This window comes from Morone saxatilis, unplaced genomic scaffold (assembly GCF_004916995.1).
Source record: "Morone saxatilis isolate NCDOM2014 unplaced genomic scaffold, NCSU_SB_2.0 Contig15, whole genome shotgun sequence".
Taxonomy (NCBI): domain Eukaryota; kingdom Metazoa; phylum Chordata; class Actinopteri; family Moronidae; genus Morone; species Morone saxatilis.
The window spans coordinates 13,292,340-13,318,396 of NW_023339707.1; the positions used below are offsets into that span (position 1 = coordinate 13,292,340).

The 26,057-nt window shown below is 41.8% G+C and overlaps 2 protein-coding genes across 7 annotated transcripts in view; one reads left to right on the forward strand and one right to left on the reverse strand.

The window, feature by feature from the left end:
* The window catches only part of fmnl3 (formin-like 3), a 34,579-nt gene extending 30,937 nt beyond the window's left edge, over positions 1–3,642 (forward strand). For 4 of the 5 annotated variants that reach the window (XM_035656922.1, XM_035656921.1, XM_035656923.1 and 1 more), the window contains one exon: positions 1,744–3,642. Coding sequence is in view for 2 of the 5 variants with exons in the window: in XM_035656923.1 (XP_035512816.1) it covers positions 1,744–1,808 (65 nt within the window). In the remaining 3 variants the exon portion in view is untranslated. Of the gene's footprint in view, positions 1–407; positions 452–1,743 lie in introns of all 5 variants that reach the window. The other variant, XM_035656924.1, reaches the window with a different exon arrangement.
* The window catches only part of lrp1ab (low density lipoprotein receptor-related protein 1Ab), an 86,648-nt gene continuing 64,044 nt past the window's right edge, over positions 3,454–26,057 (reverse strand). Inside the window, exons 42-89 of one of the 2 annotated variants that reach the window (XM_035656906.1) lie at positions 24,513–24,702; positions 24,129–24,333; positions 23,843–24,035; positions 23,007–23,132; positions 22,788–22,916; positions 22,284–22,403; positions 22,062–22,175; positions 21,763–21,912; positions 21,546–21,668; positions 21,247–21,363; positions 20,985–21,113; positions 20,722–20,850; positions 20,416–20,556; positions 20,078–20,265; positions 18,939–19,122; positions 18,759–18,844; positions 18,536–18,655; positions 18,159–18,349; positions 17,814–18,019; positions 15,892–16,080; positions 15,315–15,463; positions 14,957–15,050; positions 14,746–14,862; positions 14,454–14,573; positions 14,211–14,333; positions 13,990–14,115; positions 13,740–13,856; positions 13,014–13,120; positions 12,773–12,905; positions 12,487–12,609; positions 12,233–12,355; positions 11,991–12,128; positions 11,729–11,866; positions 11,475–11,594; positions 11,087–11,370; positions 10,812–10,990; positions 10,573–10,679; positions 10,299–10,418; positions 10,014–10,190; positions 9,756–9,896; positions 9,427–9,600; positions 8,588–8,749; positions 8,163–8,334; positions 7,779–7,880; positions 7,231–7,304; positions 7,054–7,147; positions 6,080–6,224; positions 3,454–5,324 (exon numbers count right to left, since the gene is read on the reverse strand). In XM_035656906.1, the coding sequence (XP_035512799.1) occupies positions 5,187–5,324; positions 6,080–6,224; positions 7,054–7,147; positions 7,231–7,304; positions 7,779–7,880; positions 8,163–8,334; positions 8,588–8,749; positions 9,427–9,600; positions 9,756–9,896; positions 10,014–10,190; positions 10,299–10,418; positions 10,573–10,679; positions 10,812–10,990; positions 11,087–11,370; positions 11,475–11,594; positions 11,729–11,866; positions 11,991–12,128; positions 12,233–12,355; positions 12,487–12,609; positions 12,773–12,905; positions 13,014–13,120; positions 13,740–13,856; positions 13,990–14,115; positions 14,211–14,333; positions 14,454–14,573; positions 14,746–14,862; positions 14,957–15,050; positions 15,315–15,463; positions 15,892–16,080; positions 17,814–18,019; positions 18,159–18,349; positions 18,536–18,655; positions 18,759–18,844; positions 18,939–19,122; positions 20,078–20,265; positions 20,416–20,556; positions 20,722–20,850; positions 20,985–21,113; positions 21,247–21,363; positions 21,546–21,668; positions 21,763–21,912; positions 22,062–22,175; positions 22,284–22,403; positions 22,788–22,916; positions 23,007–23,132; positions 23,843–24,035; positions 24,129–24,333; positions 24,513–24,702 (6,827 nt within the window). In that variant the 3' untranslated portion in view covers positions 3,454–5,186. The remainder of the gene's footprint in view (positions 5,325–6,079; positions 6,225–7,053; positions 7,148–7,230; positions 7,305–7,778; positions 7,881–8,162; positions 8,335–8,587; positions 8,750–9,426; positions 9,601–9,755; positions 9,897–10,013; positions 10,191–10,298; positions 10,419–10,572; positions 10,680–10,811; positions 10,991–11,086; positions 11,371–11,474; positions 11,595–11,728; positions 11,867–11,990; positions 12,129–12,232; positions 12,356–12,486; positions 12,610–12,772; positions 12,906–13,013; positions 13,121–13,739; positions 13,857–13,989; positions 14,116–14,210; positions 14,334–14,453; positions 14,574–14,745; positions 14,863–14,956; positions 15,051–15,314; positions 15,464–15,891; positions 16,081–17,813; positions 18,020–18,158; positions 18,350–18,535; positions 18,656–18,758; positions 18,845–18,938; positions 19,123–20,077; positions 20,266–20,415; positions 20,557–20,721; positions 20,851–20,984; positions 21,114–21,246; positions 21,364–21,545; positions 21,669–21,762; positions 21,913–22,061; positions 22,176–22,283; positions 22,404–22,787; positions 22,917–23,006; positions 23,133–23,842; positions 24,036–24,128; positions 24,334–24,512; positions 24,703–26,057) is intronic. The other variant, XM_035656907.1, reaches the window with a different exon arrangement.

Sequence of the window (26,057 nt, forward strand, 5' to 3'; positions counted from 1 at the left end):
CACTACAACTACTGTGAACTAACTTGGGCCGTCATTGGTTGTTTGTGTTCTACTTCAGAGGACTCCTATCAGGCGTCTGGTGATAGGAGTCAGCCAAACCTCTTTGCCTGGCACAGAAAAGATGTGTCAACATATTTTATGTGTGAAAAATATGTTGACACACTCTTAGTACAGTCAGACTGTAAATTATCAAGTGCATGACACATGTAAAAGGCTGTGCATTATTATGGCATAATTCCTTTCATGGAGCTGAATTCAACAATTATAATATAAAGAGGTTTGGCTAATTTGCTGGTTTTTTTATCAACAATACTTTGTTCCATGAAACTAACTTGTTTGGTGTTGGTTTCCGGCTAACATGTGACTCTTCTTTCCTCAACCACCACTGTTTATTCTACCCCTTCCAGCTGAAAAGAAGATTAATGACAGTATTTCCCACTCCTAAGAGAGGGTAAGGAAGGTAGCCTGGCTGAAACCCGGCCCGCTTGGCCCTCCAGCTCCTGTGTGCTGCTACAGTGATGTCAGCTGCTTCAGCTAGTGCTTTGGATGCAAAAAAAATTTAAAAAATAATGCTTTACGACATTGAGATTTGCTTTACACCACAATAGTCAGAAAACAAGATTCTTGAAGATTTATCAAGAAGTCATAGTCTTAGAAAAAATGATCACAGCCATTAAAACATTCATTTATTTAATTTTCGAAGAAGCCACTTAAGTTTCAATGATCATCATCATCATCATCATCCTCACCCCCTCCTATTATGTGTTGCATGTTGTCCAGTGTTCATTCACCTCTCACCTGTCAACAACGTCCGCCATGTTTTGTCTTTGCTAACTGTCATTCGCGGTGTGCTGAACAGCTATTTGGTCAACAGGCTCTAGAAGAAACACACACACACACACACACACACACGCACACAGTCAGTTACAAATACATGAATACAGTCTGTATCCAAATTGTTTTTATAGAGCTGAAAGGTTTTCTTTCATTTCATGAGCACAACTCGCTTAATTGTTGCTCAGCAAACTAAAGAGCTTGTTGACCATTGTACTGTAACTGTAATAATGATGACTGCTGCATTATTAGTGTCACAAAGTGTTCAACCACATTCCCAAAGCCTTGAATTTCACTGTTTTGTGTATCACTGCTACCAGTAAAATTCAAGGTTATGAGAATGTATCATTCAATATTAAGTCTGCATTGTTTATTTGCTAATTGTACATTTCTAATACACAGTTAAAGTTTAACTGCAGACATTATTGTTTGTTTGACAGACATATGCTAGAATAAACACTCAGTTGCCAGTTTAATAAGTACACCTAGCTAAAACTAATGCAGTCTAATACAACAGTCCTGCAATAAATCCTACACACATGAAAGTTATAATGTTCCATTTTTGTTCAAACTGTTTAAGGTGTTTATTTAACTTTATGATAATTTCAGAGAAGGTAGTTTGTGGTTCTGTTGAACGGTATTGCATTATACAGAGAGGTGTTTCTGTTATTTAGCCTACCCTCTTTAATATAAATGAGGTGGACAAAATAATAGAAGCACGACGGTTTATTAGGTGTACCTAATAAACTGAGCATCTGAGTGTATTTCAGCTACATTTAGCACTCTTAGCACTGCAAAAGAACTTAAAGTAAGTAGACACAAGTTTGCAGATTGACCTCTGGATCCTCTAACATGTGTGTGTGTGTGTGTCCCCCCGTCTCTCACCCCTCTCTCCATCCCTACTCACAGATCTCCGAAACCAGCCTTTCCTGCGAGCTGACGCGTTGATCCGGAGCGGTTGGAAGAGACCCTAAACCACTTATTCGTCACTTATACTCCCCTCCCCGTTATAACCATCCTCCCTGTGTCCTGATGGTCTGTCTCAACCCTGAGGCTGCAGATCACAAAAGACTGAAAAAGAGGGACAGGACAGAGCCCTTGTTTTAGCTGGGTAATTTATTTATTTATGGAGGCCCTTTAAAGCCACTTTAAGTGAGCAGGCATCATTACAGAAGCACAATGGGTCACTCCTGTCTCACTGCAAAACCCAAGACTGTCCTTACTCCGTTGCCACTGAGAAGCAGACCTGTCAGAGGACGATTACAAGACAGGTGAGGTGAGTCGAGGACTGGCGGACCACAAAGCAGGAAGAACAGTGCTTTCACTAGCAAGTGCCTGCCAACATGTGGATCTTATTCCCAAGACCGTTAATTTCCTCAGATTATGCAGTCGTAGCAGGACTTAGACTGGGAGGCAGCCAAGGGAAGATGCCAACTCTGCTGCTGGGATGTTTGCCTTGAAGACACTTGCAAAACCTTCCTCCAAATCACAGAGAAGCTTTGATATTATAATGAGACATCCGGGGGACCTTTTTCCTAACATTAAGCCAAGTTGACACATTCAATCAAGACTTAATATTGATAGTTGTTTTAGATTTCAGTCGCATGTATCTGGGAGGAAAGACCATTCATTCTACTGGTTGTTTTGGACAAGCTAGCCAAACCAAAATTTCTTGAATGTCTCATGTGCTTGAGAAGTGCCTTTTTTGTGTAAACAGTGTTATTTCTCACAAGTCAGCCATAATTTGTTTATTTTACATCTTTCATTTGTTAAAGATTGTATGTTTTATTGCCTTGTACTATAACATTAGCCTTATAATACTGACAATAATATGCAACAGTTGAAATTTCCAGCTTTAAGGGCATACAACTAAAAGGTAAGGGGAATAATAGTTTTAAAGATTACTCTCTTATTTACGTCTCTAAAGCTCATAACTCGTCCAAGTAGTTCTTAAAAAAACTGAATGTTATATGCCTTGACAACACTTTCTGTCACACTTTAAAAAGTGACATTTGGGAAGTGACAAATGTATGAAGAAGACTCCACATGGACTGCTGTTTAAGGGCCCAGATGACATTAACCTGCTATAGATGTGGTGATGGATGAAGGACGTTTCCATTCCTATGAGGTCTTATGTATGAAGCTTTTTTTAATCTCATTGTTTTAATATAGATGATGCATTTCCTCCTGTTGAAACTTACATTGGCACAAAGGGCGCGATACATCTTTACACTACTTAATTTGGCTTAACATTGTATGAGACACTATTCTTTCAGTGGACATTTCTATTGTACATTCAAATCAAGAAATTTACTTTTAGAAGAAATGTTTCATGCTATTGTCTGTTGACTGAAAGATGACACTTCCTGTTTAATAAATAAGATGAATTATGTAACTACAAGACCAAATACTGTCATTACAGCTCAGGAGTATAAAAACAAAGGCTGGTCGTTCTTTGATGAAGCAACATTCGAAACAAGCGATTACTACATGTTCATGTTTTATTTCTTAACTTTTTTTTTAAGGATACTTGATGTTCACTTCTGATGTATTCCAGCAAGAAATAATGATTGCTTTTCCTCTCCATCTCTCCAAATAACGGCCAAGAGCCACCATACATTTCTACTATAAAAATCCATTTAATTTCTTATATCAAAAAGAAATAAAATCATAACAAAACAATCAGAACCACAAATATCCATGTGGGTTTTTGCCACCAAAAGAAATTCTCCAACTGAAAATGATTATTCTAATTTACATGGTCTGGTGAAAATCTAACAGAGCAGGATGTAAAAAAAAAAAAAAAAAGTGATGAATACTGTTAACAAGTGAAGGGCAAAGCCAGAGTTTCCTCTAGGGTGGGGGTGTGTGTGAGCACCATGCAGAGTGATATGGCAGGTATGGCTGATAAGCTCAGTTAAAAGCAGCGTGGTGAGCAGTGAGACACACAGAGAGCAACACTTTTAAGACTAAAAACCAGTTTGACGGACAGATGGTTAGCGTTAGCAGCAAGGCAAAGGAATTAACAAAGGAATGCTTATCAGGAAGCTGATCAGTCCTCTTCCTGGGAATGCACTTAACAATGAGCATTAACCTAAATTACATGTCAATGTAATTAAATACAATTTAAAAAAAAAGAAAGAAAGAGAAAACTCCCACAGAAGTAAGTACCATCAAACGGCCTCCCTGGCCTTTCCTGAAAGTACATTTACAATCAAAAGACATGGAACATAAGCTAAACGCAACCATTCTCAGCTAATTACTCGTCGCAGATTGTTTTTCAGTGATGACCGGAAAATTCACAGAAGCTTGCCGTCACTCCCAAAAAGAACTTTCTAGAACAGTTTCAGAGCAAAACACGGCTCTTGTCCAGAGTGTCCTGCAGTAGGCTAAACCAAGGCCACAGATATCCATCCCAGACTTTTCATCCTGGAATGTGGACTTTATTACAATCATCTTCATCCAGCGCACTCACACACTGCCATTGACTCATTCATTGCTGACACAGAGAATGTCAATTATACAATGACTTTTTTAAAAAAAATGTTAAAAAGTACAGACTGCTATTTGTTACTGATGTTTGTATTCCTGGGTATATTTTCAAGACACTTTGTTAATAGGTTTATATATATGCAAATATATAACTTTAGTCTGTGCAAGGAGGTAAAAGACAATCACTTGAATGTAGTTCTTTGAGACAATGGAACAGACACTGCCTGCGACACCGAGTCCTCCATGTGTACATGTGCAGTATAACAACTTCTCACTTCTCTCCCAGCCTCGGTCTCCCTTTAGACCTCCAGCAGCAAACGTACATATACACATAATGTGAAAGACTTGAGCCGAACCAGCATCCAGGAAGCATTCATAGTGAGCACTGACATTTCTCCTCTCTTTCATGAACAACAAAGACTTGGCAACGTTTTCTAGGATGGAACAATATTCTTTTTTTTTCCCCCTATACAATTCATACAAAAATAAAAAATTAAAATTGTTCCACTGCCATTTGTATCTCTCTATCTTTTACATTTGCACAGAGGTAGTGGCTATATGCGTGAGAGGGAAGGGAGAGTTGTGAGGAGGAGGTGAGCAAAATTAAAAAGAAGAACTGAATAAATGTCTATAAAATGGTTCCTTTTCGTCACCAGAGGAATTTTTTTGTCAAAGAACAAAATATAATACTGCAATCACTTAAAAAAGTAGTCCTTCATTTTATACATTTTATACAGTGTTCTCGCTTTTTTTTTGTTGCTTTTCTTTTCAGTTGGTAAAGGCATAAGATGAGAGAGCTTGTCGGCTCAGCACTGGGTTGGGCAGGGAAGGGCAATGTTGAGTTCAATCCATGCCGAGCTCTATGCCAGCGGGTCACTCATGTCCTCGTCGCCCTGGGAGAGAAGCTCCTTCTTTTCATCTGTGCTGGCCAGAGAGTTGCGGCTGTTGTGGGCGCCCATGTACAGGGTGGCATACACTGGGTTGGTGAAGTTGGTGGGCTGCGGAGCAAAGAAAATTACATGGTGACTCAAAGGGCATGAGAAAGGCAGAGATTCTTTAAATGTGAAAGTAGCATTTACTGGATTTTGTGCTTTTAAAAAGGACAGTTGACAGAAATTACAAAAAAAAAAAACCTCCAACATATTTTCTCTCTTAAAAGCACCGAAATCACAACACATTTTCCCTCATGTCGATACCCCGTGCAGATTTTTATTTCCTCCATGTTTATTATTTCGTATAGCGTATCTGTCTACTCTTTCTTTGTTTTAGGAAATCCAATCACCAATCAATTGCTCCTGACCAATCAGTAGCATCTGACACGACTTTAAAAGATTAATGTACTTAATAAACTTCAGTTTGGTTCTTTTAACTGTTTCCATCTTTATGCTGCTTACCCCCGATCTGGCGTTGAAACCGCTTTTACAAGCCCAGTTTTTCCACATATTCTAGTCTGAGATTCCTGATACCACCCCAATACAAACTGGGGTCAAAGACTTGACTTTCCAAATAAAATGTCCCAGTTACTCTGAATAATTGAAATACTTATTTCAAAACAGCTTTTATTGGAACTACTTTCTACCAAAGAAATGCCAGCACAAATGAAATCCAACCACACCCTCACAGATTTTCAAATGTAGGCACATAAAACTCAGACAACCTATCCTAAATATCACTACGAGTAAGGGAGAAAATATGTTTTTTAATGATTTGGCTGAACAGACCCTTTATACAAGAGTGCTTTTAGTTGTTTTACCTTTTCTGGATCCAAAGCAAAGTCTGAATCCAGGAGTTCCCCAGCGTCATCATCAGGGTCTCCTTCATAGATCTTATAGGCAGGGTTTCCAATCTCAACATTCATGGCTCCATTTGTCATTCGGTGGTGCTGGAAGCCCTTTGCACTGCAGACAGACAGAGAAACAAACTGATTAACCATCCAAGCAATATATTTAAACCATCATTTAAAAAAAAGATCATGAACTATTTTTGGGAGAAACCTTAAAGTAAAGAATTTGTGACTAGAAAAGTATCATAACTCGGTATAAACCAGGTACTGACGTAGCACCAGCAACATACAATCCACACAATCAAGACGACATATATTAAAGGTTGTCAAATGAGCTTTTGACGAAAGGCCATTTGATCAAACCCAGAGAATATACTGCAGCATGTCTCATGTGGAGAATGCTGGATTTTCACTGTTTGCAAGCACAAACATTTTTCATAGATGAACATTTGTATATTTTACCACGCAAGCACATAGTGTAAGCCTAACATTTACACATGTAAACAAGGGAAGGTATGGAGACGCAAGAAGGACGAAACTGTTCAATTGTTTGCGTATCACCAGCAAAGCAACTTCAGCTAAGAGTCAAGAGGTCCCTGTGTTGCTGGGTGGGAAACCCCATGGGAGGCAAACAGGAAATGGCAAGCAAGGACAAAGACAGATTTCTACACTGACCAACAGAATGGACAAATGGACTGACAAAAAGCAATCTGATTGGATATTAGGGAGGGGAGGGGGAGGATTTGTGGGTCAACAGGTGAATTATGTAACCCTATGAAGTTACCGCGAGGACTGAGAACGAGATTTGCCCGGCCATAGAGACCTGGGAGACAGGAAATAGATGGTTATCAAAAGGTTAGAGAAAGAGAAGATAGATAGCATAGGTGTGAGGAACAGATGAAACATGGGAGTTTGAATCTAAAAACCCTGAAAACAGGACTCACCCGCGCATTCTCCGCTTGTACCACAAGATGGCACCGACCACCAGCAGTGCCAGCAGCAGCAGCAGAAGCACTGGGATGACAATGGAGGCAGTACCTGAAAAAGTAGGCAAATAATGTGAGCAAATAGGACCAAAGTGCATGTTTTCTTAACAAAACTCTCTGAACTGTGTAACTTACTTCCACTGGAAGCAGAAGAATCCATAGAAGCTGCTGCAATTTCACATCTGTATCCCCTCCATCCTACAGGACACCTGAACACACAATGAGGCCAGAGTTACAAAACACGTGTGTATGTGTACGTGCTTTATCTGATCGTCTCTGCCTTCTCGCTTGACCCGTTTAAATTCAAACTACTCTTTGATATAAGATACATATTTATTTATATTTTTATAACATTTCCTAAAACATTTGGGCTGGTTAATAACTTCTACTGATTATAAGACTTTTAAATAGACAGAATATCAGTTAATACATACAAACATAATTAATAAGCAAAGGGTAGAAATGGTGCATGTGCATTCATTGTCTGAGCCGTGTAGTCCATTTTCATCCATTCCTAATCTGTATACATACAGAATGCAGGTTGTTATTAATGTGCAGGGTGCAATTAAGGAAATTGGCAGGTACCCTGTGTGTGTGAGTTTCAAAGACAGAAAGAAAAACAGCACAGAGAAAGTAGGTTAATGTGTGATTAGTTGGAGGTGGATGGGGGGGTCATATCTTACTTGCACTGAGGCAGCAGTGTGCGAGTTTCAACTGTACATTGTCCATTTGTGCAGTAGTCCAAACAGGTAAAACAGCTGGGTTGGGTCTGACCATTGGGACAGCTACACACACACAAACACACACACACATAAAACATTAATTATGTTGCTCAATAATATCCCCAAAGAGTCTTGATATAGCAGAATTAATGATTGTTTTAGAGTAATCAAACATGGGTGCCATCTTCAGATGTCCACATATTTTTGGCCATACTTTTCAGTGTAACCTGTAAAGGTGTGTGTCGTGCAAAAACGGTCAGCTTTCCAAAATAAATGTTGCCTAATATTTACAAAATCGAAGTCTAATTTACTTTGTGCAGACTCCATGTTCCACAGTGTACCTACCTGCAGGAAACCTCGCTTGAGGATGACGTCAAACACTTGCCCGATCCACAGAACAGACATTTGTCCAGCTCACACTGGTGTCCGATGTACTGAGTGGGGCACAGGCAGAGTTTGGTGCCGTTGGAGGTTTGTAAGCAGGTTCCACCATTCTGACAGAATCCTTCACATTTACCTGAAGACGGTAAGGAAGAAGTGTGAGAAGTGCAAAGAAAGTCATAGGTTCCATAGATTGTGCCAGTAGTGGGGGATTTCTTCCCCCAAACAACTGTAGACCATTTTAGTGGTTTGTTTACATTAGTAATTACAAGAGAAGCTTAATATTAGAGAAACTGAGAATCCATACATATGTTTTATCATCTGCAACTTAGTGTAAAGTGAAACTCCTTAAAAACAATGTAGCGATATCTGACAGTCCTGCCACTTACTGTACTGGCACTGGTCTCCCTGGTACTCCGGTGGGCAGCTACAGGTTGGCTGGTTGCCCATGTTGACCGAGCAGTTGCCTCCGTTCAAGCAGTAGTCCTGACAAGTGTGACGGTTACAGTTGGGCCCTGTGAAGCCTTTGGGGCATCTGCAAGTTGGAGCACCTAGGACACAGGAAAGACATGAATTAAGAGGTGAAAGAAATCTGAGAGAAAGACGAATGAATAACACAGCAATCACTTACACAAAGACCGCAGCAATATATCTCAACAACTTACGTCCCTTACAGTGTGTAGAATTGTATGAATTTTACTTTACGGTTACTAGAAATGTACACTGGTTTACATACAACTTTTTATACAACTAATGGAGAACTGCACAGAATGAGGGTGTAGATATTTGGGAATCACATGCTTCACGTACTCTCTGTTGCAGCCTTTTGGCATGTGATTTCAGTTACTAATGAATACTCCAGAGAGCTTTCACACACATCAAAAGGATGGGTGGAAATTATACTAACAGAACAAATAAAACACGTTTGCTCAGCTGCCATCAGTGGCCTAAATTACTTGCTAGAAACTTTTTCCCACAGAGAAATGTGCCTATTAAATAACCTCCATATAAATTAGGGTTTTCCCACTCACTCTGATGTAACAAAATCAAAACAAAAGGTCATTTACTTTTTTGAATTATACAGAAACATATGTCACTGTGACCTAGCAATACATATGTTCTTACGAAAAGGGAAGAAACTTAATTTTAACTAAATGATTTCTTGCTTAACTGCTAAGTAAGGAAAGGAGAACCACAAACGTTTGGGCGAGGCATGTTGTGCTCTTACCTGTGTGAGAAGCAGTGCATGTGCCTCCATTCTTGCAGTAGTCCCTGCACTGGTTGATCTCACATCTCTCTCCGGTGTAGCTGGGCTGGCAGCGACATTTGGCCACCTGACGAGCGTTGAGGAAGCAGCTCCCGCCGTTCTGACACTGAATATCGCAGGGCCCTGAGGGGGGAGCTGTGGAAGGGGGAATTCCAGGATGAAACAACATTTTGTATGCAGCATCTGAATGTAAAGCCACTCAGGAGCTTGATAAAGTGAAAGTTGGGGATAAGAATGTTGCTCTCTCACTCAGCCCTCTGTGTGTGTACATCAGTGTACTGCAGACTTACAGAATGGTGACTGAGTGGGGCTCGGTCTCTCCACACAGGTGCCGTTGTCGGCTACGTAGTTGTTAGGACAGGTACACACTGGTCCACTGGGGCTGAGCAGACACAGCCACTCACACTTCTTCCTGTCACATGGGTTAGTCACTGGTGCAGAGAGAGACAGGACATCCATTAAGATTTTATTTTCATAAAACATATATGCATCTTATGCCTTTTAGGAGGTGATGTGACAGTAAACTGTATATTTAGAAAAGCACTCACTCTCTGGCTGCTTGTAACGGTGGTAGAGAACTATGTCAGTAGCATGGTTGATGCCTGTGGTGAGATTCTCCATGGGGCCTTTGCCAAACTTGTTGACCCGGAAGACAACGTTATTTATATAGGTGACCCCATATATGTAGTCCTCAAAAATATCTATGCTAAATGGATGGAGCAGGTCTAGAAATTAGGGAAAAAAAGAGAGAAATTAGTTAAAAAGACAAAAATCTGTAGGCAACATGTTAATGCCAGATTTCTGAATTTTGTTCAGTGTGAAAAGAACTCAACTGTTTTTGATGCCGGAGACAGAAATGACAGGATCAGAGCCATCCAGACGAACGCTGCCAATCACTGAGAGTTTAGCATCTGCCCAGTAAAGACGCTCGTTGAAGTAGTCCACAGCCAAACCTGTGGAGACAGAATGGAAGCAGATGAAGACATGGCAATCTTTATAGAACAAAAGGCTGTGATTCTGCTGCTGCTGAGAAACAACATGCATGTTCTCCTTTGCTTGGACAAATCAGGGTAAAGATAAATCATATAATGCTAATGGAGTACTGACCTGTGGGCCACTGGATTTTCTCATGAACTAGAGTTTGTCTCAGAGTGCCGTCCATGGCAGCGGTCTCAATTTTAGGGTGGTTCCCCCAGTCTGCCCAATACATGGTGCTGAAGGGAAACAGATTTGAAACACACACACACTCACAAAACATACAACAGCGGAAGAATCCTTGATAGAAATCATATACTTTATATAGTTTTGTTGCCCTGAAGGCATCGTTAAAGAGCACGGTCTCTTACCCTCTCTGTGGATCCACTACGATGGCGTAAGGCTCGTCAATCATGCCAGAGATGAGGGTCTTGCAATGCTGGCCTGTCATTTGAGCCACTTCGATGACATCTCTACCAGAGTCAGTCCAGTACAGGTTACCAGCCACCCAGTCTACCGCTATGCCACGAGGCATCTTCAGCTCTTTGATCTGGATAGAAGCAGGAAGGCATTTAGAGGATGTTCGTGTGTTTGTGATAGTACGATGAAGAGTTGTGTGTTTCTGTGCATAGTTATTCAACATTACCTGCAGGTTGGTAATCCTGCCCTCACTCTGCCGTCGGTTACGGTGAGAGTTGGAGGAGGTTGACGATGTGGATGGTCCTGGAAGTTCATATGAGGAGATGCGACCCGTGTGCCAGTTGGTCCAGAAGATGCGGTTGGTCTTGACGTGCAGGTCCATCGCATCAATACGCACGCTGGCATCGCCCTGGAAGGTCTGCTCATAGCGCCAGTTAGGCATGCCAGGGTCCAGGCTGCGGATTTCATTGTCGTCAGCTATGTAAAGAATCTGTCGACTGCTGTTCATGTCTGGAAGGAAAAAGGGAATAAAATTAACAATATATATAAGTGTTTTAAAACGTGGTCTAAAAAGGATAAGCAGCTCATAAAACAGATGCAGTTCTGGTTCTCACTGTCAGCCTTGCAGGTGTCATTGATCCTGGTGAAGTACTTGTGGCAGCTGCATTTGTAGGAGCCTTTGGTGTTGTTGCAGATGTGGGAACACACTCCGAACTGCAGACACTCATTCTTATCTGAAAAATGGAGAGTCAAAGTAAATATATGTATTACTATACTGTAATAATATTACAGCCCAGCTCCTTGCATCCAAAGCATGAACATCCAAGTGAGTTTGTCATAACAGGTGCAGTGTTTTGCGCCTGTGTACCTCCGCAGGTGTGGTGTCCTGTCTTTTGGAAACCTGGTTTGCAGGAGCAGAAGGAGTCTGTGCCATTGATGACACAGTGGGCCTCGTCTCCATCACCACACTGAGTCCTGTTACTCCTGCAGTCATTTAGTTTGGTGTCTGAACATGAACACACAAACAAGTCGAACATGAGTCAGTGGATTTAAAATGTAAGTGTCTGCTGGTGCTTAACATTTGATACCTCAGATCTGTTGTTAGCAGTAATATAGAATATCAAAGGCACCTGTCTTGCAGTTGATCTCATCAGAGCCATAGTCCTCACAGTCATTAAAGAAGTTACAGCGCAGAGTGGAGCTGATGCATCTGCCATTGGCACACAGGAACTCATCCTTCTCACATGTGGGAACAGCTGGAGGGGCCTCTGTAGACACATAACACCACACACACAGGTCAGCAATCTCCTTAATCTAAGCTGAGAAAGCTTATTCGGGATTTCACAGTGATTGGAATGACTCCACAACTTACGGCAGTTCAGTTCATCTGAGTTGTCGCCGCAGTTATTGACACCATCACACCTCTTTGACACTTGAAGACATACACGGTCATTTTGGCAGCGGAAAGCTCTGGTGGGAGGACACTGGAACTTCCCTAAGAGCCGAACAGAGAAAGAACACGAGGGGGACAAAAGTGAAACAGAGGAAAAAAAAAAGAAAAGTCAGGACAAAAGATGAAGACTGACAAATATTCAACATGCGTGTGTTTCACAAAGCTGCACTCACTGCACTCTTCAGGATTCTCGTCTGAGTTGTCTCCACAATCGTCCTCCCCGTCACATTTCCAGGCGAGGGGTTTACACAAAGTGTTGTTACACTGGAACTCATCCAGAGGGCAGTGACGCCCAGCTGAGAGAAACAGGAAGAGAGTTTTACTACAGGTGAAGATGGCAAGAAACCTGACACATTTTTTCATGGCCTTTTGCATTTAGGTATTTTGGCATAACAAGCGATTAGAGTAGTAGTAAGAAGACAATACAATTCAGCATACCACAAACAAACATACACTTACCAGCACTGCCACAATTCTCCTCATCACTGCCGTCCATGCAGTCAGGGTCGGCATCACACCGCCAGCGGATGGGGATACAGTGTCCGTTCTTACACTGGAACTGGTCGTTGTCACACTTCAGATCACAGCCATGCTGAAGACACATCAGAAGGTCCGCTTTAGTAATTACAAATGAATACTAAACAGATATAATTGAATACACTATTATTTTAAAGGGCACTCAAACATGATTTTTCTGCACCTCATCAGATCCATCAGCACAGTCATGGTCTCCATCGCACTTCCACCTCCCGGCAATGCAGCGACCGTTTGTGCAGGCAAACTCACTTTCTGAACATTGTCGAGGCACTGCAGAAGAAGAAAGACGAGGTTGATGTCAGCTTCAACACTAGTAAACAAACACTGTTAACAATGAGCTATGGCTGTTTTAGCCTTCAGCGCAAAACACAGGACAAGAGTTGACACAACCACATAAGAAGACTGCAGGAGGTGATGTGAGAGAATGAAAGGAGTTCAACATGTCTCAATGTTATTTAAATGTATTTTTAATATTACTGATTAAATTTTGAAAGCCTAGTGGCAAAAGGGAAACAGTACAACAGTGTTCCAAAATGAATCTATTTAGTGCTCAGCTTGCAGACTCTCACAGGTGGCTGGGGATCACAGCTGGACAAGAGCATAAGAGTAGGGACACAGCAGAAAATGCGCTCCCAGCATCACAAGTGAAGGTGGAGTAACTTACCTCTGGCTCATGCCAACAGGACAGTATGAAATGAAACGAACATGAGATGAGGTGAGATGCGTCAAAAAAGACAGTGATCGGGTGTTAGTGCTGAACAAGTGACTTGCACAGATAACAAGTTAAAGGTGCAAAGTGAGTATGTTACCAGTGGACAAGGCATGGACATGAGTGGACAAGGTAAGACAGCAGATGTTGACAGTATACATAATGAAGGCCTAGTCTTACTACACTTGTCTTCATCCGAGTTGTCCCCACAGTCGTTGTCGTAGTCACACTGCCAGCGGCCCGGCACGCAGCGGTTGTTCTTACATCTGAACTGGTATGGCTCACATGTCCTCTCAGCTGCATAAATCACAGAAAATGTTACTGTCAAACATAAACACAGAATTAACTTAATCACAATTTTGATACGTCAGTGCCTCAGACGTCTCTTCAGTTCATCGTTCTAGTTTTAATAAGGAGAGAATATTCTTACCACACTCCTCTTTTGGTTCATCGGACGCATCTCCACAGTCGTCCTCGCCGTCGCACTTCCAGCGAGCAGGGATGCAGCGCCCAGAGTCTTTACAGCGGAACTCGTCCACGCCACAAGTCATTTGGGCTGGAGAGGGAAACATTTGTGGGCGATTACATTTGAGAGATGATTAGCATGACTCAGAAAACGAAACAAAACACAAAATAAAATGGGAGTCTTACTGCAGTTGGCAGGTTCATCCGATCCATCCACGCAGTCATTGTCACGGTCACACACCCAGACACGAGGTATGCAGCGTTTGGTGATGGCACACTGGAACTGAGTGGGCGCACATGTGACCTCAGCTATGGGAGGAACAGTTTTATAGTTACTGTGTGAAATCTGACATCAAAGCAAAAGAACGACATATTAGCGCTGGCACTGTATTATATATATGATGTAAAAGGAAAAATGCTTCCACTCACGACAGTCCTTCTCATCCTCTCCTTCCCCGCAGTTGTCCTGGCCATTACAGCGGAAGATGCCTGGAATGCAGCGGCTTGGGTGGGAACATTTGAACTGGCTGGGCAGGCAAACGTGAATATCTGGGGTGCAGTTACACAGGCAGACAAGCAGATAAACAAGAGATTGAATGCTACTTAGTAATGAAGTTGAGACGGTAGTATACAAGAACAGAAATATACAGGGCAGGATGCAGATTATTAAATGTACAAGATAATTATTCGAGGATGAAATATATTAAAAAGAGATACATACCACAGTTGGCTTCGTCCGAGTTGTCCTGGCAGTCATTGTCTCCATCGCAGATATAGGCAGGGTTGGTGCAGATGCCTGTGCCACACTGAAACTGCCCCGGCCTGCATTTGAACTCAGCTGTCATGGAAAAAACCAGTCACAGTTTGTCAGAATCACATACATATATGTTACAGGAGTGTGACAGATCATATTATGTTTCTCAAACACTTACGGCAGTCTGCTGGCTCATCCGACCGGTCGCCGCAGTCGTCCTCGGTGTCACATTTCCACCAGAAAGGAATGCACTTGTCGTTCTTGCACACAAACTACAGTAAGAAGAGGTAAATGAATCAGTAATTCAAGTGATATAGGGAATAACACCAGAGCTCCTCTGCTTCAGTGCCATTGACAAAAGCAGAAGCTGGCTATTGTAGTGCTGGGCAGCCAGCCAGCTGTCGATACACAATCACCAGGAATAAGCAGTTCATCAAACAAAACACAGCGACACATGGAGATATTAAAATCCACTTATCAACCTTGGTCATTCAGTCATATTCGCATTGATGATGATGTTTACACATCCTCTTTACCTGGCTGGCTGTACAATTGGACATGCAGGTACGCTGATCATTGGCCAGGTAGAAGTTAGTGGGACAGGCACACTTGTAGCCTCCTCCCGGAGAAAGGAGGCAGAGGTTACTGCAGCCGCCGTTATTCATCTGGCACGGGTGGTTGAGCACTGAGAAAGAGACGGAAAGAGGGGACATGTTTTAACCTCTGACTGCACCGATATGTTTTTTAGACGAGGTTTTCTGATATCTGATAAAGAAAAATTATAATCGTGTTGGAGAGTGTGTGTGCCTGGTTTACATTATAGTGAAACAGAGTCAGACAAGATCTGGTCATTTTATTTGGGAACTGGAAAAAATATGATAAAAAACTGTTTATGCCGATGGGAACAATCAAAACACATTTTTCCATTGTTTCCCCTTTTGCCTTTGTGCCTCAACTTAATACACCACAAAAAACATTCAAGTTTTCACTTAGTAAGAACAAAGTACTGTTTCCATCTTTTTATACATAGCAAACACCAAAGCCACTAGATTTTATTTCACCGCAAAAACAAATATACACAGTGGGTGGAGAATTATGGCTGTGGTGTCTTACCCTCGGGCTGGCGATAGGGATGGTAAATGTGGATGTCCATGGGCCGATGCAGGGTGCTGATCAGGGTGGTCTTGTTGGTACCCAGACTCTTATGAGCTCTGTTGATGGACTTTGTCTCCCAGTCTGTCCAGTAGATGTACTCCTCAAACAGAGTCATTGCAAAGATGTGGGGGATGTCCTGGCTGAGAACTGCAAAGCACCAGATAAACATTACATTTAATCATTGCAGTTAATGTGATAAATAGTTGATCTGTTCCAGATTTGTTAATGGTTTTAGATTAAAAATGCTCTCAATATTAAACACAGGCACTTGAGAAGTGTTCATGAGAAGTGTACATACAACAGCTAGTGTCTAATCAAATTAATTAAAACCAGTAAATAAGTATTCAAACTTTTCTTATTCCTGCTGCTAAAATGTTGCTCTTTCCCAAAGAGAACAATCTTACACTGTTAATGTAAAACAGAGACAGGGTGGGGTGCACAGCTACAGTGGCTCCACTATATCTGTCTGTTATGTAATGGGTTCCACGCCTCATTAAGCTTTACACTCTAATCGCAGTTTTTCTACTCCCATATACTTCATTTCATGTGTTTGCTCTCAGTATTTGATGCTGGTGTGTTATGGAAACACACCATTAGTTTCTGTTATACAACACAGCAATCCAAATACATCATACATGCATGGATCGGCACACACAAGAAGAAACGCACAGGAAGCACACACGTGGCACACAAATTGAAAACACCTTGTCATTAGGTGGCTATGATTTCAGTATGGATTATAACAAGTAAGGTGCTTTAAACAACTAAAACGCTGTTAGCATGTATGATAGTAGTTTTACAACATCAGGTACAGGAACTGTAATATTAGTCAGATTAGCATGACGTTCCCTTTGGTCAATCCTTATCTGAATTCAAACAAGCCAAGTCTTGTTCTGCAAGGACTACAAGGCCACACTGGTGTTTGTATGGTGTGTGTGTATATTAAAGGATGGGTGAATAACTCCCTGGACTAACAACACCAAGCCAAGACTGTCAGATGTTCTATTATGAAATGTAATTTTGTATAAAAGAAAGTAAGTTTTTCCTCAAACATGCCTACATCTGACCTGTTTTCCTGTTGGACGAAACCCTCTCGTACTGTCACAAAACTTGTAAGGCACTCATAGTATACAATACACCCACAATTTTACTTTATGTTCATTCTTAATCCAAGAACTGATGGGATGCCATAGCTAACTATATGTGTTGAACAGAGCTTTGCAAATGTGAGAAATTAAAAAAAAAACGGCTGCTGCGCTGCAGAATTCCTCGGCACGCCTCTTTGGCTGACAATATCAACTATTGTAGCGAGTGTGCTAAACAACAGAGCGCTATGCAGACGCATTACACGCTAGAGGCCTCACAGATCAGAACAATCTCCCCTATTCAGGGTTTCTGTCCCCTGAGCCTGTGCTGCAGTACTCCACCTTAACGGACAAACATCTGACCTGCCGGATAATGCTTGGTGGCTCCCAAATAAGTATGTGTATGTAAGCATGATAAGAGAAAACTCATTCAGGCAGTTGACAAGCCTTCATCCTACAAAAGTTAGCCACATCAAAAACTAATGTGCTGAATATGCACATTATAATATAATAATGTATACATATGCAATATGATGCCTCATGTTCAAGTTGCAATTATTTGGCATTTGAAAGCTTCCTGCCTTTCTACATAATTTGTTTTGTTTGACCATTAGCCTTTGAGACACAAAAACAGACAAATGAGAAAATACTTAATCAACTATTTTATATTTCAACAGAACAATATTGAGACCAATACATGCAGCTGGAGTCCCACATTGTCACAAGTCAGTGGGAAATATATGTAAAAGCAGTAAGAAAAAGGTACCAGTGTCCGAGTGTGAACTGGTCTGTTACCTGTGTGTCTGTTGGTGCCATCCAGGCTGGCAAACTCAATGTAGTCCTCCCTGGCATCGGCCCAGTATATACGGTCATTGATGAAGTCCAGGGTTAGTCCATTGGGCCATGTGATCTTATCTTCTACAATGACACTTCTGTTGGTGCTGTCCATCCCGATTCTCCCAATGTGAGGGTTGTCGCCCCAGTCAGACCAATACAGGTATCTAACCAGTAGAGAGATAAAAATACGTTACACTCAAGTGAATCTTTACGTTAAATTAAATTACAAATATAGCTTAGGGGTTACCATACAAGATGGGATTGTTTTTATCACCGGTGAAATATATAAGCTGTGCTTCTTACCCATAGCGAACATCCACAGCCACAGCACGAGGTTCCCTCAGGCCGCTGTTGACCAACACAGTCCGGTAGGCCCCATTGAGTTTTGATACCTCGATGGTGTCCCGGCCTTTGTCACACCAGTACAAGTTCCCGCCAACCCAATCCACTGCCAAACCATCTGGGTTACTCAGGGACGTCCGGTGCAAAACCTGCTAGGTCGGGTAAGAAAATTCAACAATAATAAAGTTTCCCGCCGGAGACTCAAACAACTCGCCAAAAAAAAAAAGAGTAATTACTGTGTTTAAAGCGTGGGCTGTACCAATTATCTAGTGTTTTTTTAATATCAATATAGCTCAAATTTACAATTAAATTAAAGGGCATTTAACCTCCTCACTGACCTCAATGTTGCTGCCATTCATATGCATGCGTCGGATCATGCTGCCCTGAGTGGTCACATCTGTCCAGTAGATCATCTGCTCTGCATAGTGGAAGTCCAGTGCCACTGCATTATTCAGACCCTGAAACAGAGGTAGTTACAGTATTAACAGATGTATGGAGCACTAACAATAAGAATGTCACCTTGTTGTGTTTCAGCAGGTCAAACTGAGCAGTGTGTCTCACCTGTTTTATAAGAGTGTAGTTGGATCCATCCAAATTGAGTTTTCTCAGGTAGTACCGGTTAGCAAAGATCAAGTAGGGCTCCACTTCTACACACAGATAACAGACAGAAAACATATGCTTCAGGACTGAACTGGTTATAAGCAACCAGCCAAATGCAAAACACACAAAAGCGTGCCTTACCCGATGTAGACTTGCAGATAGTGGGGTCGTTGGGGCTGAGTTCAAAGCCATCAACGCAGAGACAGTGGAAGCTGCCATGTGTGTTGATGCAGCGCTGAGAACAGGGGTAGGTGGTTGTGCACTCATCTATATCCACACATGTCTTCCCATCACGCTTCAGCTGGAAACCAGGATGACACCTGCACTGAAGGGCCAAAAGCACAGGAGAAATGTCAAAGTCTCACAGCCTGTGGGTTCTGGCACTTCTCACTTCTGAGCCTGGACCAATTATAAGGACCTGCCACCAGCCTGTCACAAAACCTATATCAGTAAACCTGATATGTGTGTTTTTCCTTTCACTAAAAGCCCAATTCCTGTGTAGAGTGGTACTAAAATCTCAACACTGACATGAAATCCAGTTGCTGCTGTCAAATAAGATGCATAAATAGCTATAAATCCAATCTGAGAGTACGGGTAAAAGATAAGCTGACATCTAATGTCTTTAGAACACCACCTTACCACACCAAGGTAAAAAACACTTCAACATTCATTACTAGTCAAAATCAGCTTGAACTGTCACTTCTCATAAGCACATCTGTGTTTTGTCTCGTACGTACAAACTTTACTCCTTTGTTATTATGTGCGATCTTGCAGAATATTAAGCCGGTATATGCACAAAGGAAGTAACGCACAGATGGAAAATCTGTGATGGTGAATTTATGTACGATTAAACAATGAATACTGACTCAATCTGCAATACTCTTAACAACTCAACCAGCATAAAGTGAATCCTTTTGTTGTACAAATTGTCCTTTACCATTTTGAAATGAAGCTCTGACCACAGCCTAAACATCACAGAGTTCACACAGAGTTCAAGCTGTTCTAAGACTGGCCTCCTACTTTCAAGAAAGGGAGCCAAAACATGTTTTTGTCTTACATAACTGCATGCCTGAAGTCAGCGGTTCCCGACCTTTTTGTTTCTGGTCCTCCCTAACTCACCATTCACAGCATACACCCCATTTGTCTGTGAGGTAACTGTGTACCTATTAGATGTATAATTTCTTGGCCAATTAAAATAAATTAGTTCACAAAGTTATTAGATTTGCTTTAGTTAAAAATGTGGGGGGAAAAGCATTAAAATCACCAATTAGAAGGCTTACCTTGAAGCCAATCTTGAGATCATCACAGAGCTGCGAGCAGCCACTCATCTTACTGTTGAGACACTCGTTGATGAAGCAGTTGAGTTCATCAGAACCGTCACCACAGTCATCATTGCGGTCACACAGCAGAGTCTCATTCAAACACTTGCCATTACGGCACATAAAGGCTGACTCATTACACGTCCTCTCTGAAATCATAGACAAATGGCCTGTTACATTAGTGTCACTCTGAAACAGGATGCAGCTAGGGCCTTTCTGCACGAAAACATTTCTTATATGATTCATACGGCAGAGAAATTAAAGTTATAAAGAGATATAATGGTGATTATAATCCCTACCCGAGTCAGTGCAGCGAGGGTTTTTGGGAGCTTCATCAGAGCGATCCTGACAATCAAACTCTCCGTCACACTCCCATTTCTTCTGGTTAAGGCAGCGGCCGTTGGCACAGCGGAACTCATCTGGGCCACATGTTGGGTATTCTACACCAGAAGTATGTATAAATATGTTTATCATTAATCTCACTTGGTGGTACAACAAAAATAATCACAAATCGCATCCTCTCACAACTTATTTTGTGGTCAGAATTTTCTAACCAACCACTCAGTCTTCCTGCATTTCTCTTCCAGGATCACAATCACACTCACCACATTCTGGGGATTCATCCGAGCCATCGGAGCAGTCAATGTCATGATCACAAACAAAGTGCTTGGGGATACACTGTCTGTTCTGGCACATGAACTCATTCTCCACATCACAAGTGCTGTTGGTGTACACTGGAAGTGGAAAAGAACACACTGCGGTTAATGGATGTGGAATTGGAGTGTTGTTTCTGGGGTTTTTATTTCTTCAATCACAACACAAAGTGGGCAGATTTTCCATGGAGTTATTTTGTAATTGTCCCACTCACTGCAGCCAGCCTTGACACTCTCATCAGCTCCATCAGGACAGTCCTTGTCTCCATCACATTTCCAGCGTTGAGGTACACACATGTGGGAGCCGGGACACTGAAAAGCCTCAGGACTGCAGGTCTTAGATTCTGTGACAACATTATGGGTTAAGTTACATGGTGATATAACATGAGGAAATTGTGCGAAGTCAAGTCAAATGCCTCTACTAGGCGTGGGAGAAAGTAGTTTCACATTGGCGAGCACAAGTAATATGTCACTTACTGCATTTCTGGTCCTCATCCGAACCATCACCACAGTCATCAGAGCCGTCACACACCCAGTGGGAGGAAATGCAGCGATGGTTCCCACATTCAAACTGAGTGGATGTACAAAATTTGTCTGCAAAGGATGGCAAAGAGAGCTCAGCATTTTGGAGACATTATTCAATTTACCCTAACCGTAAGTCATGTTTTTCCATGTGAAGTGGTAAGCCTAAAGAAAAATAGTCTGGTTTTTCTGGTATGCTTTGTGTTTTCAAGGGAAAATAAGGGTATTGGAGGACAACTTTGTAGCAGACTGACCGCAGTGTGTCTCATCCGCTCCATTCTCACAATCGTTCTCCTTATCACAGGTCCAGCTCATAGGAATGCAGCGACCACTGGGACAAGCAAAGAAGTTGACTGGACATTTAAGCTTCCTTTTATCTGAAAGACAACAGAAAAAAACATAATGTAAAATCTCTGATAATTTCAGACAAGCAAGCCAAAAGAATTTTAGAGGGGAAACAAAGCATCAAACCTGGGCAGTTTCTCTCATCTGAAAAGTCTCCACAGTCGTTGTTGCCGTCACACACCCATGAGGACAGATAGCACAGAGTTGTTTTCTCACAGCTCTGGAAGGACGCTCCTTTCACTCCCAGGCGGAAGAAACGGGAGCAATCAGTGGGTTCTGAGAATAATGGAAAAAGATTTTGAACACCAACTTTAAATAAATCGTAACTGATCCATTAACTTATTTTCCCATGTGAATCTCATTCTTGTTAAGCCAACTTTCCTCTTAAATAATTTCTTTCAAATCTTTATGTAAAGATTACTTACGGCAGTTCATTTCATCACCAGCATCCTCACAGTTGACCACCTGGTCACAGCGGCTGTAGTTGGAGATACAGCTTCCATCTTTGCACTGGAACTCTCCTACTTTGCACAGGGTCACTGCAGGATGCACAGGAGTTTTGTGAGTGTAAAGGAATTACACCCTCTATCAAATGCTTAATGATTTTTCAATCAGTTGAAGCAATAATATTGACATCAATGACTCACTGTTGCAGGGCAGTTCATCTGAGTGGTCACCGCAGTCATCCGTGCCATCACACCAGAACTGGTGGCCGATACAGCGGCCATTCATGCAGCGTCTGTAGCCTTTCTTGCAAATTCGATTGGCTGTGGAAGAACAGCAGTTGATTAGAGTTTGCTGAAGTGCAGAGTCCTTTTTCATATATTAGAAATATGGCCTTAATGTACTAATTTGCTTTTTTATAAATGAAACTGATAAGCTGTACTAAATATACTCTATTAAACATTTAAATTTCCCTCTAGACCTACGGTTAGCTCTAAATTTATATTTCTTTTCCCCCCACATAATTTTCGTCATTTTTTACTTGACTATTGTCACATATTAGCCCTCACTCTCCTCGAGATCCAATAATAATTTGTCTATTTGTGTGCACTTTGCTGCTTTGAATATGACCCTCTGCTAATTGCCTGCAAATAAATAATAAAATATGATGATGAATTATTCACTAACTAATAGTTAGTTAGACTTACCACAATAGGACTGCTTCTCATCAGACTTGTCCTTGCAGTGGGCCATGCCATCACAGGTGAGGCTGTAGTTGATACAGTCGCCATTTCCACACTCAAAGTCATCCACACTTCCACATGATATATTCAGTGCTGGAGAGGTAGAAACGTTTGAAATTCAGCAACATAACATTTTAACCAAGAGGAGGCTTTGTAAAAATGATTGAAGAACTTCTCCCTTACAAGAGCAGGTGCTGTCTTCCAGAAGTTGTCTGTCTCCACGGCAACTACAGTTGACCCGTCCATCAGATGTGGGCAGACACAGGTCTTGGCAACCTCCATTATTTGTTCGGCATGGTGAAAACTCACCTGAAGAATGTATAACACAAGTGTTAGTTAGGGTCATGATGTTATGTGTTATTTCCATGTGGACACTGCATGTTAAATGATTGACAGAAAGCCCTGCATAATGTAATGTATCTAATGATATGAAGTCAAAGAAAGTGTCAATGAAGCAGAAAGAGTAGTTAATAGTAGTTAACTATTTAGCTTGTCCATATGAGCAGTCTGTGGACGTTTTCGTTGATGATGTACAAGATAAGATTCTACAGTCGACAATGATAACATGATGGTGTTTAGCAGGCGTAATGTTTACCATGTTCACCATGTCAGAATAGTGTTAACATGCTAACATTTGACGATTAGCAATAAACACAACGTACAGCTTAGGCTGATGGGAATGTCATTAGTATCGCAGGTATTTTGTCATAAAATAAAGTTCTGGACAAGCAAAAATTTTGACCCGATGATGGCGCTAGAAGAAAAGTGACCAAAGTGATTACAGTTCATCCTGAGCAGGACATAGACATCTGTGTTAAATTTCATGGCAATCCATAAAATACTTGTATTTCAGACTGCCTGACAGACTCAAATGGCCATCCCTAGAGCCACAGAGAAAAACTCAGCCTTTTTAGAACATGGAAAAACAAGCCTTTATAAACTCCAATAACACTCGCTGGACTTATGTAATTGGGAGGAGCAATCTGTAGAAACTTGACTTGACAGTGAATAATACTTACAGCTGTTGGTGTCATTGGCTACAGCAACGATCCCCATTGGTTGCTGAGGAATGTCGGCCCGCAGCACTTTCATGTCTCCTCCTGTGTATTTGTCAGCTCTGAGGACGGCCCTCCTCACCCAGTCAGTCCAGAAGATGTAGTCTCCATAGACAGCCAGGCCGAATGGATGGACAGGCTCATTCTTCAACAAGACCTGAAGCAGGAAATTTTAGCCATCATTTCACAGAACACAGAAGTGTTGATGCAGTCTTCTTTATGACCGGGAAAAATTAAAGGGTCGTCTTACATAACGGCTGCTTCCATCATATTCGCAGCGTTCGATCTTGTCCAGCGTGGCGTCAGAGAAGTAGAGTTTCTCAGCACGGTGATCTATTGCCAAGCCATTGGGAGTTTTGATGTCACTGCCGATGATCACAAGCACATTGGCTCCATTCAAAGAGGCCCTCATGATGCTGGGAGCCTGCTCGTTCCAGTTGGTCCAGAACATGAGACTGTAGTGGGAACAAACACAGGACAAGCATAATGATGTGCAGTGGGAGCTTCCAAAATGTCTTAGTACAAAAGTTATGGTTGACTGAACTAAAATAAATCTGCTGTTCAAAAGAAAAATAGTATTGGAACTGGGCCCTGGTACAGTCCAGAACACAGAGTTTCAATATTAATGACTCACTCCTGACACTCGTCCAGTACAAAGGCTCTGGGGTGGTCTTCTCCAGACATAGTGACCACAGTGTTGCGGTTATAGGCCAAAGAGCGGCTCTGGTCTACAGTGTGGCGAGTGATGGTGGAGGTTGTGTAACTGGTCCAATAGAGTGTATCCCAACCACGGTGGTATGCCAGGCCCTCAACTGACCCTACATCTGTGGAACAGAGAAGGAGGAAGTTGGCACACGGTAAATATTTTGGACCCATGACGATAGTTTTTCTGACTGTAGCTCTTAAAAAGCAAAAAGCCTGAGAAAACCAAACTCTTTTCATTTCACGATAAAAATATCACCTCTCAGGGGTGTTAGTAGGAGCTTTAATGAGGACCATCAGTGAGAATTCAACAAATCGTTAATCACTGTCATAGTTTAACAAGTTGCTCCCATGGTTAACTCAGAGACTTTATTAAAGAGGCAGTGGTAAATGCTTTTAAGGTTATTCCCATCATCCCACATCAGTTCATGAATGAAAACACTATGAGGAAGAAAAGACAAGGTTAAAAAGAAAAGTGCAAAAGAAAGAGTAAAATGGAATCGGTGCCACATAAGGCAGAGTATGTGCCATCCCTGCTGTTCCTGGAGAGAGTTTAAAGAGTCTGTATCATCCTGTCATTTCATGGCTGGCTGCCTGCACATACAAATACAGCTCCCTGTGGACACTCTCATTCATGGTGACTTCTTGTTCTGGGAAGAAAACTACCTTTGGAACAACTTGAGGTCACTATAGGGACATAAGTCAGGGTGAAGAAGTCAGCCGTGAATGGCAAACATATCCATTGTCCTTTTGTCCTGTGAACGCCCCCACTCATAGCGCATTCAGTAGTAGTAATATTTTATCTGTGGTACCTACCCGACACACAACCTTATGGAAAAGGACACTGTACTGCCGTCTCACAAGCTCCAAGGTGTGCATCCATCTGTTCTTGGTCACACTAGCAACCACATTTATGACAACTGAACACTCCACACAACTGTTTGCTCTTGGCTAAAAGTCAATAATGCCCTTTTATAGATGTTTCAGGTGAGTGACGACGTGTCGTAATCAACCTTAATGCAGGACAATTTTAAGGCTAAATGCCTTATTAAGTAACCTAAAATGCAACTAAAAGACCAGTTTAGGGCTGAGCACAGAGTCATGCAAACAAAGCCACGTTTGTGTCAACGATCAGGCTGTACAAAACAGAAATGAGAAAAAGGTGTACTTGAGCAGCTAATTGCTAGGACTGAGGGAAGATCACACACACTGAACAGAGATGAATAAAGTAGGTTCAAGCCAGTATTATGTAATGAGAAACAGCACAGTCACCCCTCCCCTTGCCTAGATCAGCTCAGCCCCTGGTTACTGTGCAAACAGTGGGGAAAAGCTGTTGGGAAGACCATTGTCACTCAGAACAGAGCCTTTCAGACTATCACAGGAGCAGCATAGAAGTGACACCTGAGAATTACTAAGCTTTTGTTACTGTTCATTTGAAAATCATTAATTAGTTACTTGTTCCTTCAAAGCTTGAAGG